At 42.9% G+C, this 17,351-nt stretch overlaps 1 protein-coding gene across 1 annotated transcript in view; it reads right to left on the bottom strand.

Annotated features, from left to right (window-relative positions):
• The window catches only part of SNX30 (sorting nexin family member 30), a 139,415-nt gene that overhangs the window by 25,343 nt on the left and 96,721 nt on the right, over nt 1-17,351 (bottom strand). Inside the window, exons 5-6 of the mRNA XM_007936707.1 lie at nt 15,446-15,641; nt 13,646-13,845 (exon numbers count right to left, since the gene is read on the bottom strand). Of these exons, the coding sequence (XP_007934898.1) occupies nt 13,646-13,845; nt 15,446-15,641 (396 nt within the window). The remainder of the gene's footprint in view (nt 1-13,645; nt 13,846-15,445; nt 15,642-17,351) is intronic.

The raw sequence follows: 17,351 nt of genomic DNA on the forward strand, positions 1-17,351 counted from the left end.
AGCTGAGTGCCCTTGGGCAGAAGGTTTGCTGGCGGAGTGGGGTGCACCTGTCAGTAGTGCTAAAAGGGCTTTGTAACACTTGCCTGAGCAGGGCAGAGGCCAGGCCACGAGGCCAGGGGCCAAAGAGAACTGTGCTTTTAGGCATAGCTGAGGGGAAGCTGTCCTGATAGAAGAATTGTATCCTGAGCACTCCTGAACCTGAATTATATAACCTGTTACTTCCCCAATAAACCCCATAATCATGAGTATTGTCTGTGAGTTCTGTGTGGCCACTGCAACAAATTTTCGAACCCAGCAGAGAAGTAGAGAGTGCCCTGGGAGGAGCGGGTGGTGCCAGAACTGGTGAAAATGCTGGAGGGTGGTGGCACGTCCGGCCTCCTAGGGATGAGACTTTGGCTGCTGATGGTGACTCTTTCTCCCCCTTGAGCAGTCAGAGGAGCTCAGAGGAGAATGCCTAGGCAGAGGTCAGAGGAGCTGCCTCCGGGCTCTTTTTACAGTCTGGTCCTGTTCCATCCTCACAACAGTTGCTATGTTTAAGTCCACTGCTACAGCTACTGTGTCAATCCACCTCATTGAGGGTTCTCCTCTTTTTCATTGACCCTCTACCAAGCATGAGGCCCTTCTCCAGAGACTGGTCGCTCCTAATAATATGTCCAAAGTATGTGAGACCAAGTCTTGCTATCCTTGCTTCCAAGGAGCATTCTGGCTGTACTTCTTCCAAGACCGATTTGTTTTTCCAGCAATCCATGGTATCTTTAATATTTTTCGCCAACACCATAATTCAAAGGCATCAATTCTTCTGTGGTCTTCCTTATTCACCGCCCACCTTTCACATGCATATGAGACAATTAAAGTACCATGGCTTGAGTCAGGTGCACCTTGGTGGTCCTCTAGGTAATGTCTTTGCTTCTCAGTATTTTAAAGAGGTCTTTGTCTTTGCTTCTTAACATTTTAAAGAGCTCTTTTGCAGCAGAATTGTCCAATGCAACATGTCATTTAATTTCTTGACTGCTGCTTCCATGGGCATTGATTGTATATTCAAGTGAAATGAAATCCTTGACAACTTCATTTTCTCACCTTTCTCCTAAGTGCTCTCAAGTTCCCTCCCCACACTCATGAATCTTTGAGAAGAAACAGTTACGCTGCTGTTCAACAGAATTTTGTTATGATGGAATGTTTTATAATCTGAGCTAATATGGAGGCCATTAGCCAAGTATTGCCCAATGACACTTGAAATGTGGCTAGTGTGTCTGAGAAACTGGATTTAAAACTTATTTATATTTAACCTTAAATTGCCATATATGGCTAGTAGCTCATTGGACAGAGGTCTATAAAGTGAAAAAGAAAATAAAAAAATCAGGAGTAGTTTCTGGATTTCATCAGAGCTTGGAAAACAGTGTAACCCTACTGGTCTGGTCCCAGCAGGGATAAAAAAATCAAACTCTATCCAAGAGAAATAAAACACATGGTGCCATTCGTGGAGATGCAAATGAGGGTCCTCAGAGAGCAAAGGGCAGCTGGGAGACTGGGCCAAATGAAATGGAATCCCGTCCTGGGTGCTTCACATCTTAATGGAAAAAGTACACATACCCAACCAGCACCTCTAGGAATGAGGATGAGCTGTTCCAGACACGGACAGAGACAGAGACACAGACACAGACACAGACACACACACACACACACACAGGCAAGAACCTCATGATCAAAGCTAGAAAGGATCTTAAAACAATGCTTTGGAATATAAAGTCAACACAGTACAGGGCTTCCCTGAAGCTCTGCAGAGGTAGCCAAAGCCCCTAGGAAAGATGTGGGGAGAGATCTAACAGTCCCACACAGCTGAACAGCCCACAGGTATCTCCTTTGCTACTCTTCCAAAGCTGGTGAGGGAGTTCCATGTTCCCACAGTCCTGACTGCCGACTTCACCTAGAGCAGTCAGCACTCCACCTTCTCACCAGGCTGACTGGGGGATGTGTGCTGCATCCTTGCATCAATGGACAACACAAAAGGCTCCTAACAACCCTGCAAAAGTGAGAGGGTATTTTCCCACTTTTATAGCCAGGAAGACTAACTACATACAGTGGTGGGACCTGTTTGAGGCCACAGTACAGGCTAATAGCAGGGCAGTGACTCACTTAGGCTCTGCATTCTAGGACAGCTGTGCTTTCAGTCTGACTGCAATCCAACTGCTGGAATGGTTGGGAAACTTGATTAAAAAAAGTTTTAATCCTATCATCCTTGTTGAGAGCACCTTTGTACACTCTTGGTGGCAGTCTGAAAGGGCCAAAGGACTCCATGACCCAGTCGGCGTCTACAAAGAGGTGCCTCTTTCACTGAGGGGCGTTCAGAACATACTCATCATCTGGGCTCTTAACAGGTCTTTATAGGGGTCGCTGGTCCCAGTGGATACCACAAATCAAACAAGTGACACACATGGAAATACTTTCCTCACTTCCTCTGCATCACCCTATGCAGCCATCCTCACGCTTCAGTCCTGCCTTAATTCATCTTCATTCATCTGTTTGTTGAAGTATGTACTAGTGCCTGTGCCAGGTGCTGAGGAAAACAGCAGAGAGCAAACCCCACGAAACCCTGATCTTCAAGGAGCTCATGTTTTAAAGGGGAGGTGGCTAATAAACAAGTAAAGTGTGTAAGATAGTGCTAGGTGTTAAGGAGGAAAAAACAAGACACAAGGGTGGAAGATACTAAGCACCAAGAGTCTGGGGATGAAGAAATTATACACAGGGTGGCCAGGGTGGGCTTCACTGAGAAGGCAACTTGTAATTAGGTATATGAAATAAATTTCTCTTGGATGCTGTATTTTATAAATTAGATCACCTTGCCATGATTTCAAAGTAATCCTAGTAATCTGGAATTTCCTATTCTTTCCTTTCAGATGAAGAGGGGACAAATGACTCAGTTTCTTCGCAGCTTCTGAGGGGAGAGTGTAGGAAGGATGAAGAAACCATTTGAGCAAATGACAACTAAATAGTCGGCACTTGAAAAGAACTACCCAGGGTCATCAACTCAGAGACACCATCCTTAAAGCACAACTTCTGCATCCACATTTCTAACCATGATCACAAATGACTTCCATTATTATTAAATTCAGTGGTCACCGTTTATCATCTCTCCTTGTTAAAATGTTTCTCTTGGCTTCAGGGAGACTATCCTCGACTTTTGCCTTCTGCCACACTGATTGTTCCACCTCAGGGTCCTATTGCTGTTTGCTCCCCTACCTAATAAGGTGCTAGACCACTAACTACTGCCACTCCCAGGGCACAGACCTATGCCCTCTGCTCACCTCCGTGTCATCTCCCTAGATGATCTCCCTAAATAAGCTCATCCAGTCTCATAACTTTAACCACCACCTAAATACATACAGGGAGCTCTGGTAGCATAGTGCCTAAGGCCCTTGACTGCTAACCAGAAGGCTGGCCGTTCAAACCCACCAGCCCCTCCTCAGAAGGAAGATGGGGCAATCTACTTCCGTAGTGATACTGTCTTGGAAACCCAAGGAGGAGTCACTATGAGTCAGGTCCGACTCAATGGCACATAACAACAACAACAAATACATATAACCCCATGATAGTTGGAGCTGTGTGTGGTTTAAGCAATCGTGATATGGATCATTCCCATGATGGGCTCAGATGTGTATGTTTTGAGCAGCCAATCTGTTGAAACAGAGTTTCCCTAGGAGTGTGGCGTGCTTCCGATATATTTATGGACATCCTGGGAGAGGAGACACTCTTCTGTGGATAGGAATTCTGTTGTGCTGCCTACAACTGTCCATGAGTGAGCAATCCACCATTCGGTCTGAAGATCTTGGGTTCGTCATTTGTTGGAGTCAACAGCCAGTGTACTCTGCCTGCCAACCTTGAGCTCATCAGCCCCTGCAGCTGCGTAGTGGGGAAAAGCCTCCAGCTTGACGTTTCATCCAAGAACTTGGGACTTGCCAGTGTCTCTAAGTGTGTGAGCCATTTTCCTAAGATAAAGTTCTCTTTCTTTCTCTCTATAGATATGAGCTTTACTGGTTTTGCTTCTTTAAAGAACTCAGTCTAACACCCCCTCCCAATTTCCATTCCCTCTCTGAACTAAACTTATAAAATCAACTATTCTAACATCATCTCCACTTCAAAGACTAATAGGTATTTTTAAACTCAACATGGCCCAAACAACTTGATTCCCACCCTATTCTTCTCTAGTCATCCCCAAACTATGAAAGGGTACCACTATCTACCCAGGTGCTGAAGATAAAACCCATGAGTCATTCTCCATTACTCCCCTTCTCACCTCACATTCATACAGCAGCAAGCCCAGTTGGCCCTTTTTCCAAAATACATCCCAAATCCATCTACTTCTCCACCATCATGATCCAAGCTCCACTACTGCAGGGAATGTGTTTCCCTAGCATGAACTTTGCTGCCCTTATTCTCCTTCACTATCTAAATTGTATAAAATATACAGCCCAGGGGAGGTAGTTTTCCTTGGTGGTTTTTAACCCACTGTATCATTAACTAGGAGCTCTGGTGGCATAGTGCCTAAGGTACTTGACTGCTAACCAGAAGCCTGGTGGTTCAAATCCACCAGTCACTCTTCAGAAGGAAGATTGGGCTATCTACTTCTGTAGCAATACTGCCTCAGAAACCCAAAGAGGGGTCGCTATGAGTCAGATCAAACTCAATGGCAGTGAGTTGAGTTGGTTGCATCATTAACTAGAAAACGCAGGCTTGTGGAATTACTCTTATAGTTAAAAGAGAAAGGAATGTTCTTTGGGGCTACATACTTTGGTCACAGGAGGGTTATGTAGTTTCCACCTGAACAAAGACAAAGACAATTCTGGTCACAGGATTGTCATGCCAGCTGTGCTCCTTTCCCCTTCTCCCATGCAGCCCAGCATGTATATCCCTCTGGTTTAAGGTGTGTAAGCCCTGGGTCCCTTTGTCTTTTGCCTATGATGCACTGAGGGGTGTACGGAAAGGAGGACTCTTTGTCATTTTGCTCTGGGACTCAGTGTTAAAGGAAAACTGGTCTGAGATTAATCTTATCCCATTTCTCTTTGAATGAGAAGAGGCCATCCACTTCTCAAAGAATTGGCCAGTGAAAACCTTATGAACAGTAGTGAAACACTGTCTGATATATTACTGCAAAATTTTACAAATAGCCCTGAAACACTGTCTGATACAGTGCCAGAAGATGAGCCCCTCAGGTTGAAAGGCACTCAAAACATGACTGGGAAAGAGCTGCCTCATCAGAGTAGAGCCTACCTTAATGACATGGATAAAGCAGAGCTTTTGGGGACTTCATTTGCTGAAGTGGTAAGACTCAAAATGAGAAGAAACAGCTGGAAACACCCATTGATATTCAGAACATGGAATGTACAAAGTATGAATCTAGGAAAATGGTCAAAAATGAAATGGAACACATAAAGATTGATATCCTAGGCATTAGTGAGCTGAAATGGACTGGGTTTGGCCATTTTGAATCAGATAACCATATGATCTACTATGCTAGGAACGACAAATTGAAGAGGAATGGTGTAGCATTCGTTGTGACAAAGAATGTTTCAAGGTCTATCCTGATGTACAGTGCTGTCAAGTGATGGAATAATATCCATACACCTACAAGGAAAGCCAGTTAATACTATTATTCAAATTTACGTACCAATCACCAAAGCCAACAATGAGGAAATTGAAGATTTTTACCAACTTCTGCAGTCTGAAATTGACCAAACATGCAATCAAGATGTAATTATCATCACTGGTGACTGGAATGCAAAAGTTGTAAATGAAGAAGAATCATCGGTAGTTGGAAAATTTGGCCTTGGAGATAGAAATAATGCTGGAGATCACATAATAGAATTTTGCAAGACCAATGATTTATTCATCGCAAACCCCTCTTTTCAACAACACAAATGGCGGCTATACACGTGGACTTTGCCAGATGGAGTACACAGGACTCAGAATGACTACATCTGTGGCAAGAGGTGATGGAGAAGCTCAGTATCTTCAGCCAAAACAAGGGCATCGATTGCTCATTTGCAAGTTCAAGTTGAAGTTGAAGACAACTAAAATAAGTCCACGAGAGCCAAAATATGACCTTGATTATATCCCTCCTGAATGTAGAGACCATTTAAAGAATAGATTTGATGCACTAAACACCAATGACCGAAAACCAGAGGAACTGCGGGATGACATCAAGAACATCATCCATGAAAAAAGCAAAAGGTCATTAATAAGACAGGAAAGGAAGAATAGACCAAAATGGCTATCAGAAGAAACTCTGAAACTTGCCCTTGAATAGAGAGTAGCTAAAGCAAATGAAGAAATGACAAGATAAAAGAGCTAAACAGAAGATTTCAAAGAGCAGCTCAAGAAGACAAAGTCAATTATTACAATGAAATGTGCAAAGACACGGAGTTGGAAAGCCAAAAGGAAAGAACACGCTCAGCATTTCTTAAGCTGAAAGAACTGAAGAGGAAATTTAAGCCCCAAGTTGCAATACTGAAAGATTTTATGGGCAATATATTGAATGATGCAGGAAACATCCAAAGAAGATGGAAGGAACACACAGTCACTGTACCAAAAAGAACTGGTTGATGTTCATCCACTTCAGGAGGTGGCATATGATCAAGAACCAATGGTACTGAAAGAAGAAGTCAAACCTGCACTGAGGAAGGTGGTGAAAAATAAAGCTCCAGGAATTGACAGGATACCCATTGAGAATGGAATGAGGGCTATCACTGCTGATGTCAGATGGATCTTGACTCAAAGCAAAGAATACCAGAAACATGATTACTTGTGTTTTACTGACTACACAACAAATGGATGCCACACTAGAGACACTCATTCAGCTATGCCAAGAGATTTGGAAGACAGCTACCTGGCCAACTGACTGGAAGACATCCATATTTGTAACCATTCCAAAGAAAGGTGATCCCACAGAATGTGGAAATTATCAAACAATATCATTAATATCACACACAAGTAAAATCTTACTGAAGATAATTCAAAAACAGTTATAGCAGTATATTGACAGAGAACTTCCAGAAATGCAAGCTGAATTCAGACGAGGACATGGAATGAGGAATATCACTGCTGATGTCAGACAGATCTTGACTCAAAGCAAAGAATACCAGAAAGATGATTACTTTTGTTTTATTGACTATGCAATAGCATTCGATTGTGTGGATCATAACAAATTATGGATAACACTGAGAAGAATGGGAATTTCAGAACACTTAACTGTACTCATGAGGAACTTGTACATAGACCAGGAGGCTGTTGTTCAAACATAACAAGGGGGCACTGCATGGTTCAAAATCAAGAAGGGAGTGTGTCAGGGTTGTATCCTTTCACCATACTTATTCAATCTGTATGCTAAACAAATAATCCGAGAAGCTGGACTATAATGAAGAAGAGCGCGGCATCAGGGTTGGAGAAAGACTCATTAACAACCTGTGTTATGCAGATGACACAACTTTGATTGCTTAAAGTGAGGATGACTTGAAACACTTACTGATGAAGACTGAAGACTACAGTCTGCAGTATGGATTATACCTCAATACAAAGAAAACAAAAGTCCTCACGAGACCAATAAGCAGCATCATGATAAATGAACAAAAGACTGAAGTTGTCAAAGACTTCATATTACTTGGTTCTACAATCAATAACAATGGAAGCAGCAGTCAAGTTATCAAATGTTGGGCAAATCTGCTGCAAAGGACTTCTTTCAAATGCTGAGGAGCAAGGATGTTTCCCTGAAGACTAAGGTGTGCTTAACACAAGCCATGGTATTTTCCATTGCCTCATATGCACATGAGAGCTGGACAATGAAAAAGACTGAAGAAGAGCCGATTCTTTTGGGTTGTGGTGCTGGTGAAGAATGCTGAAAGGACCATGAACTGCTAAATGAACTAACAAATCTGTCCAAGAAGAAGTGCAGCTGGAATGCTCGTTGGAAGTGAGAATGGTCAGACTTTGTCTCACCTACTTTGGTCATGTTGTAAGAAGGGACCATTCCCTGGAGGAGGCTATCATGCTTGTCAAAGTGGAGGGACGACAAAAAAGGGGAAGGCCCTCTACGAGATGGACTGTCACAGTGGCTGCAATGATGGGCTCGTGTAAAGCAAAGATCACAGGGCTGGCACAGGACCGGGCAGTGTTTCATTCTACTGTACATGACGTTAATGTGAGTTGGAGACGACTCGATGGCACCGAACAACAACTACAACTTTTGTCCTAATTGCTATGCAAGCAATAAAGCTTGTGATCATGCTACTGGGTAATGTTATTACTTTGCTAAGAGCTATAGCCCTGTACAAACTTACTTTCATTATTCATCCTTGACACTTCAGTCAGAACTTCCTTAGTTATCTGCCACTTGGTGCCCCATGACAGCCTCCTAACTGGTCTCCATACTGCCTGTCACTTTCCACAACCCATTCTCCACACTGTAGTACTAGCTGTCTTTCAAGTAAAAACTGTATCATGTAATTTCCCTATATAAAGCTGAATAGCTTCCCATTTCAACCTTAGAGTGAAACCCGGACTCTTTAAGATGTTACATGACCTGGCTGCCTTCTATCTCTTTGACCTCACCTCCTACCATTCACTCCCTTGCTCACTGGGCTCTACACACATTGGCCTTTCTGACCTGCAAAAACACCCAGCTCATTTCTTCTTTGTAACCTTTGCACCTACTATTCCCTCTGCCTAACATCCTCTATCTGCACAGTTAACTCCTACATGTCGTTCAAGTCTTCAACCAAAGCCACTTCCTGCGTGGCTTTCCCTTAGCATCTACTCTCACTTCAGACCCTCAAACCACCCTTAGTCATTCACTAAGACCTATGAGAAAGCATGCCCTTGGACTCATAAGGGAATATCTCTCTTAATAATGACAAGACACAGGAACATGTAGCAGTCACATATCTTTAAAAATTCCTACCTCATTAAATCATCCAATTCAATTAAATATCTGTCAATCATCTTCCATGGATAAGGCACTGTGGGAAATAAACGGTCCTGCCCGAACCTTTTAAAAGGCTGCTTCTCTGACTCTTGGCCTCGTCATAGGGATATCAGTCTCAAAAGGCACTGCTAGCAATTCAGTGAGGCCTGCAAGATACTCTCTCTCAGTCCCTCACTACCCTAATCACATCTCACATGCACGTGCTGTACATGGTGTGACACACCATGTAAAGACCACAGATGTGTACAGGGTGTAAAAATTGAGTCCCAGGCCTCAGAGAAGTTCTGGTACCCCTCCCTCTCAGGCAGTGTGCACCATCGCTCCCCTGCACCCTTGCGATGTATATCTTCAGCCTAGTACAAGCTGTCCTCACTGTTGACTGCTCACCACCTCACTGTTCCATTCATCCACATGGTCTGAAATGACCCCACTTTCTCTATGCTTTGCTCCCACCTCCTGAGGGAACAGAATGTACTCAGCTATGATTGTGCTTAAAGAGAAACCATCTGAGATGTAGCTTCGAAGGGCAGGGTCCACCCTGGCATTCCTCTTGGTAAATAGTAAGGACACCATTGCAGAGTGACTGTAAGGGTCATTGGCCATTACCATTAGTCTGTGGCCATTACCAATGGAACCCCAGTTTGTTCATTTATAAAAAGAGCAAATCAGACTAAATGATCCCAAATGCTCTTCCCAACTCAGAGAAGACCCCTATCTTAGCCCCATCTGGAGAAGACTTCAATGAGCTACAGTGTTTCTCCCCTACAGGGCTCGACTGATCCCCAAGTCTTTCAGATTCCTAAGGCACAAACCCCTGACTCTAAATGATAAGGACTAAGATTGAGCTGGGTTCCAAAAGGCCATGATAAATGGAGTAGACTGATGAAACATCATTATACCAATAACTTTCCACCAAGACAAACTCAAGAAGGGAGAAAGTCTCCGTTCTGAAGACCAGTCAGCAGTGGCTGCAGAACATGTCACAACCAGGTCCCTTAGCAAGCCCTCTCTCCTCCATTAGTTTTCATGGTGAATAGCAAAGTCTACACCACATGATCCCTAAAATTGGACAGTTATTTTGGAAATAGAATTATATGAGTTTCTCAGGGGAGTAAAATACAGTTACTAATTAAAAAGCAGTGATGTCCAAAGGAAGGTGCTTTGGTGGCATCGTTGTTAAAGCACTGCCCTGTTACCCAAAAGGTCAGTGGTTCGAACCCACCAGCACCTCCATGGGACAAAGATGAGGCAGTCTATTTCCATAAAGATTTACAGCCTTGGAAAACCTATGGGGTCACTGTGAGCTGTAAGACAGTGGTTTTTTCAAATTATTATTTAAATGGCAGCATTTTAAAAAAATTATTATTTTTTGAATGTTCAAAAGTAGGGAACCACTTAGGCCACCTAACCACTTAGGACATCATGCCATCCATTCACTCTGCTTCACAGTGCTATGCCTCAGGATAAGAGGTTCACAATGCTTTCTGGGGGGAACATGTAGGAGCTCCACAGCCTCCAACAATGCCACACATAGTCTTGGCTATGCCTTCATGTCACTCCTGTCTTCCTCAGGGGACACCACAGAGACATTATCTAGTAGGAAAGACAGGGAGCAGGTGGTCTCGTTTCCTTTCTAAGTTCCTTCTGGGGCACAGCCTGGGTTCAGAGTCCTCCAACACTTCCTCTCTACCACGCCCTCACCTACACAACACTGTGTGCAATCCCATTCTCCCAACTCGACTAACCTGATTAATATTTTTTGCAGGCTCAGTGAACACGTAACTCAATACACACGCCTTACACATGGGGTGAAGAGGGCAGACAAGTGTTGTTTTGATATACAACTTCAATTACTCACACGAGTTTATGTCTCACTGGCTAAAAACGCTTTAATAAAAATACCAGATAAATCCTTGCTAAAGGATTTAAAATCTGGTTTCAAGTATAAGTAGATACTAAGTAGTAACAAACTTGCCGTGTGACAGATCAAAGTCATTTGTGCTATGTTATCCCAATACCATGTATGCCAGGAGCCCCGGTGGCACACTGGTTACACACTCAACTGCTAACTGAAAGGTCAGTGGTTTGAACCCACAAGCTGCTCTGCGGGAGAAAGATGAAGCAGTCTGCTCTGTAAAGATTACGGCCTTGGCAGTTCTACGGGGAGCTCTACTCTATTATATATAGTCACTGTGAGTCGGAATCGACTTGACAGCACCACAGCAGCGGCACCATCCAGGTACCGGGTTTTTAGTCTGGCAAAGTTTGAGACCTGTCTATCACTTTGATGCAGGGAGTATCTATGCAAGAGATAAATCCAGGGGCCCCTCTGGAACTGTAAATACTTATTTTTATTTACAAAAAACAGGTTAATATTAACTTCATAAATAAAGTAAGATATTCTGTTCATCTTAAGCAATTCAGGATATATTTCCATATTCATTTCAGTCAGGGGATTAAAAATGAAAGGTGTATATCTCAATTAAAAAATGCAGTGCCCTAGAGGAGAATAAGCTGCAGATTCGGAGCCAGAAGCCTTGGTTTTCAGCCTCGGTTCTGATAATTACCAACAAAGCTACATCAGTTAATGACCTCACATCTTCATCACCACCCACCACCACCACCACCACCACTTCTACCTTACAGGTAGGAAAATTCATACCACTTCCCTGACAACTGAGATTCAGACACTATCCTCTGTGAAAGCACTTTGTTAACAGCTTTACAGAGTACACAGGAATACTGATTCAGGAACAGGCTCTACTTTCCATCGTCACACTTTAATATGTATTACGAGCCTTAAAATTCTCATACCAGATTAATGGGACAAGGGTGATGGGGACATGGAGTCATTATACTGTTCCTTCTGCTTTTATATATGCTTGACATTTTCCATAATCAAGTTGGCTTTTTCTTTTCTTTCTTTCTTTTAAAGAAAAGCTATCATAACTGTGTTAAGTCATTATTTCTCCCCTTCTCAAGCTGTAGTCCCCAGGTAGCACAAAAGGTTAATGTGCTTTGCTGCCAATCAAATGGCTGGAGGTTCAAGTCCATCAAGAGGCACCTTGGAAAAAAGGCCTGGTCACCCATTTGCAGAAGACCAGCCACTGACGACCCTCTGGAGCACAGTTCTAACTGGACACATATGGGGTCCCCGAGTCAGAAGTGACTTGATGGCTACCGCAGAATCTTTACATAACTCCATGATTTTTCTGTTCTCCCATTCTGACACCCCAGTATTGACTAAAGAGGTTCACCAAGAGATTGGTATCAGTGCCTCCTTGGTCCTTCCTAAAGGGATGCCCAAATCTGCCCCAAAGACAGATTAGTAATTCAGAGGTCTCCTTTGGAAAGGAGGAAGAAAGTTACTTAGAAATACAGATGTCAACACTGAACCACACAGCTCATATTTTTTTCCTGCTGGTTATAAAGACTGGCACCTTTAACTGGTGCCACCATTCTAGAATTCCTCTGCAGCTATGTTGTCCACCCAGTCCCAGCATGGGTGGGGGGGTCAAGCACCACAGCCAGCAGCTTCTGGTATGGGCATTAGAACATTTCACCCTGCACCCCAGCTGCAGGGGTGCAGGGTGAGATGTTATACTGCATACAGTGCTCTAGATTGGAAATCATCTTTTCCTCATAGTTTCTCCATCTCTTCTCATCCATTTTTGCTAACTCAAAGCCATTTTGATTCTTTTTCCTTTTTTACATCACCTCCCTCTCCCTCCTCCTTCCCTCTCCCCAAAGCCCCCTCTAAAGCTTTCAAAAACTTATCACTTGTGATCTATACTTTCACAGTGATAAGCTCTGGATGGTTCTCTTTTCATTCCTTTCGGTGGGCAATTAGCCTGTCCTTTTAATCTGAACCACCACTCTTCCACCAGTTTAATCTAAAGACACATATCCTTCAGTTTTGGAGGACTTTCTTGTATTCTTTCTTTCTTAACTTCCTTCCCTCCATTTCGATGGTTCTCTTAATCAGGAGTTCTTTCGGTCAAATGTTGGGCCTTTGAGATTAACTGTCTATGTTTCTTATCTTCTTTTGCATTTTTGTTCTACTTTGCAACTCCTCTTTTGTTGTTGTTGTTTTGTACTGTGAATATTTCCTCTACCTCACCTTCCAGCTTTTCTATTCATTTTATTTTAACAGTCATATTTTTAATTCCAAGAGGTCTAATTACCCATTGTTCTTTTTTCACAGCATCACTGTTCTTGTTTAATAAATGTTGTATCTGCTTGAACTCTGAGACCATGAATAAGAATTTCTTCCAAACTATTTTTTGTGCATGTAATTCTTGTACTTGGTTTGTCATGCATTCTATTTATATGTCCATGAATGTCAGTCCGTATGTCTGATTTTGACCACCCAAGAAGCAGGAAAACTGTACCACATGCACATAGGCAATGACTGTTTTTTTTTTTTTAATAATGGCTACTACAAAGAAGGGCGCTCCGGTGGCATAGTGCCTAAGGCATCTGACTGCCAACCAGAAGGCTGGCGGTTCAAACCCACAAACCATTCCTTGAAGGAAGACTGGGTAATCTACTTCCATAGAGATACTGCCTCAGAAACCCAAGGAGGGGTCGCTATGAGTTGGAACTGACTCAACAGCAGTGAGTTTTTCAGACTACAAAGAAAGTACCTGAGTGTGCAAGAAGGAGCCAACTTACCTTCATGGAGTCAGAGTATAAAATATATTCCCTGAGCACAGGCAGAAAGTCTTCTGTCATGTCATCAGTCAGTTCTTCCAAGGCTGTGGAGCAGTTGCCAATACAGGCTGACACACCCTCCAGAGGTTCAGCCAGTTCGCCCTCTAACGCACTCCATGTGGAGTACACAGGCCCATATTCTCTCAGCTCCACGAGGTACTCTAAAGGGGAAAGAGAAACCAAGAAGGTCTGGCTAGGTAGCAACCACCAGTATTATGACTCAGTAACCATGAGAGCCAAGAGCTTGCTGCATTAAAATGGGTTTCCAGCTAACATCATAGCATCCATTCACTCTGCCCCCATAATGTGAGTGCAATGCCTCTGGATAAGAAGTCCACAATGCTTTCCAGAGAAAAGTGGTAGTGGCCACATCCACCAAACATCTTCAAAAACAACCATTCACCTACCCAAGGAGTAAAGCATTATTTTAATAAGCAATGGGGCAGAGTTTCATACAGGTTTATGGGGAGTGTTCTTAAAGAAAAAAAATTTGTCACAATGGAAAAATAATGGCATTTTAGAAATATTTTGATACAGGAGATGTGGTCTTACACAGGCAGATTCACTCTCAGTCAGATGTTACCCAGCACCTCGGTGAAATCTAAATTTATTTAACAGGATCCTTAAGTGTGCTAGGACCTGAAGCTATCTCTAGAACCTGCAGGGTACCTGCACGCCCCACATGATACCATCATTAGGTAAAGGAGAAGGAGACCAGCATAAGAAGCAAGTGTTGATTTTTTTTTTCTCCCACAAAGAAAATCTGGTCCATTACTTGTCCCTATGACCTCCTGCAATTACAACTGGATATTGCTGCCATTTTTCCATAACTAATAAATGGCTGAAGAATGCTTTTCAATGAGCTTATTACACCTCAGCTTGATTGTTAACAATGTTCAGATGTGTCTGATCTACATATGTGGTAACATGACAAATGGCCCCAACATTCCAGGGTGTATCAAAGTAGACGGCCATGACATGGGTGGGGAGGAAGTGGTAGCAACAGCCAAGAAGTATAAAGAAAGGACTCAGCAACTCCACAGGTCAGCGGGAGTGGGTCTGAAAGAAGCAGAGGTGAGCAGGTGAGTCAGTTTCAAGTCTGATTAAGATCATAATCTTGGCCAACATAGGTCACTGTGCTGTCCTCTTGAACAATCTCCCTACCAGAAAAGATACCTAAGTTTGTTTTAAAACTATCCTCCTATGGATGGAGGGCAGCTGACTGGATGGCTCGTCTTTAAAGGGAATGGTACCTGTTGCTCAACCCACTGCTGTTGAGTCAATTCTAGGTTATAATGACCCTCAGGTCAGAGTAGAATTGCCCTATAGGGTTTTCAAGGCTGTAAATCTTCAAGGAAGCAGACTGTCACATCTTACTCCCACAGAGGCACTCGTGGGCTTGAACTGCTGATCTTTGTGGTAGCAGCCAAGTGCTCTAAGGTAGCTATTAGTCGGGATCTAGCCAACAGCAATGGGTTTGGTTTTAAGCTAAAATTAAAGAGTTACAAATGGAAAAGCCCAGAGGCATCCAAATGGTTGTTTACTATGGGAAAAGCAAACACAAGGCTGAGATGCAAAATGACAGTCTAGCTACAATTACTTCCTCCGCACTCTAAATCTATTTACCAGTTTTCTAAGTGAAATATGACCTAGTTCTGCCACTCTGCCATTTCTGCAGTTTGAGTCAGCTTATAAGCACACATGAATACCATTTCTGTAAATACAGCCCCTGGTCATGACCCAGCTCAATGAAGAGCTCACCTATTTCTTCTTTGATGATCCGCTGAGCTATTCGATCAATGGTTCCGAGCTTGAGTGCAAATGTATCTAAGTATTCACCTATGGCTGCAAACTCAAGAGGCCGACTCCTCAGCTTGTAGCCCCCAGTGACGTGCTTTACTGACTCGCCCACTCTGCTCAGCAGCGCCATTCCTTGCTTCTTGTAGGCATTCAGGTCCTAAGGAGAACACAGGAACAAGTTTAAGGTGCTTAATCCCACAGAGCAGGTCGTCCCTCTCCACACCTCCCCTGCTTCAGCCTGGTCCTGCCCTGTCAGTATCCCCTCTCTCCTATGTCCAGCTTCGATTTCTATCCTTCAGCGTGTAAGCTACACCTACATTCTTGAAAACAACAGCAACTCCTTCCAGCCCCTATCCCTCTCTCTCCTTACCCTCAAAATCAGCTGCCTGAGAAAATGGTCTAAAGATTCCATCTCCCCGTCTAACCTCCCACACTCTGGATAAAAACCATCCTCGTATCCATGAAGTCATGTTTTAGCTAAATAACAGATCAGTATATGAAATGAACAATATCATCTGTGAATATTGTGCTTCTTCAAAAAACCATCTATATGAGACCCAATGGTCAACATTTACTCAAAAGCAAGAGGAAAAGACACGAGGACAGGATAGCTACATTAGTGGGCATGCAACAACTGGAATAAAAATAACGAGACAGCTGACACACAGTGAAGATGTCTCCGAACAAACTGCAGAAATTGTTAAGCAGGAACCTAATTTGCTCTGTGCACCTTCACCCAAAACACAAAATATATTTAAATAAATGAATAAACAACTGAATAAAAATCTTCACAGGCACCAGGCCTTCATAAGATCATAACCAAAACCTCAGTGTTCTTTTTTTTTTCCAATGCATTTTATTGAAATATAATTTATGGACAGTAAAATACACAAAACTAAAGTGACACGGGTCAATGAATTTTTTTTTTTTGCTCTGTTTCCTCCACCCCCCCACCCCTGGCAACCAACAAAGAAAGTTTCCCTCCATATATAAATCTTTCCTTGACCCTCCACAACAATGAACTAATACTATATTTGTCCTTCTGTGATCGACTTACTTCACTCAGCATAATGTCCTCCAAGTTCATCCATATTATGCCGTGTTTTGCAGACTCTACATTGTTCTTTGGTGCTGCATAGCACTCCAGTATGTGTATGTACCATAGTTTGGTCATCCACTCTTCTGCTGATGGGCACGTAGGCTGTTTCCATCTTTTTGCTATTGTAAATAGTGCTGTGATGAACCTGAGCATGCATGTATCTGTTCCTATCCTGGCTCTCACCTCTCTAGGATATATACCTAGTAATGGGATTGCTGGGTCAAACGGTATCTCCAATTCCAATTTTCTAAGGAATCGCCATATTGCTTTCCACAGTGGTTGTGTCACTTCACAGTCACACAAGCAGTGTATGAGAGTCCCAATCTCTCCACATCCCCACCAGCACTTGTTATTTTCTGTCTCACTGAACCTTGCCGTCAGTGCTGGGGTGAGACAGTATATCTCACTGTTGTTCTGATTTATATCTCTTTGATGGCCAACGATTGTGAGCATCTTTTCATGTATTAGCTGACCACCTGAATATCCTCCATGGTGAAGTGTCTATTGATGTCTTCTGCCCATTTTTCAATTGGATTGTTAATTCCTTTGGTGTTGAGGTGTTGGAGTTTTCCATCAACCTTAGAGATAAGTCCCTTGTCAGATATGTAATTATCAGCAAATGTGAATTTGTTGCTGTCATTTCTGTCATGTGATTTTCATTGTATCGATTTCTTTGTTCCACATAATTTTCTATGCTGAGCTTGTTTTGTTTATGAATCATGTTATCACTTCCTTCATTGCTATTGTTTTAGTATTTGCTGTATATTT

Source organism: Orycteropus afer, unplaced genomic scaffold, assembly GCF_000298275.1.
Source record: "Orycteropus afer afer isolate SDZICR_OR568_19922 unplaced genomic scaffold, OryAfe1.0 scaffold00037, whole genome shotgun sequence".
Classification (NCBI taxonomy): domain Eukaryota; kingdom Metazoa; phylum Chordata; class Mammalia; order Tubulidentata; family Orycteropodidae; genus Orycteropus; species Orycteropus afer.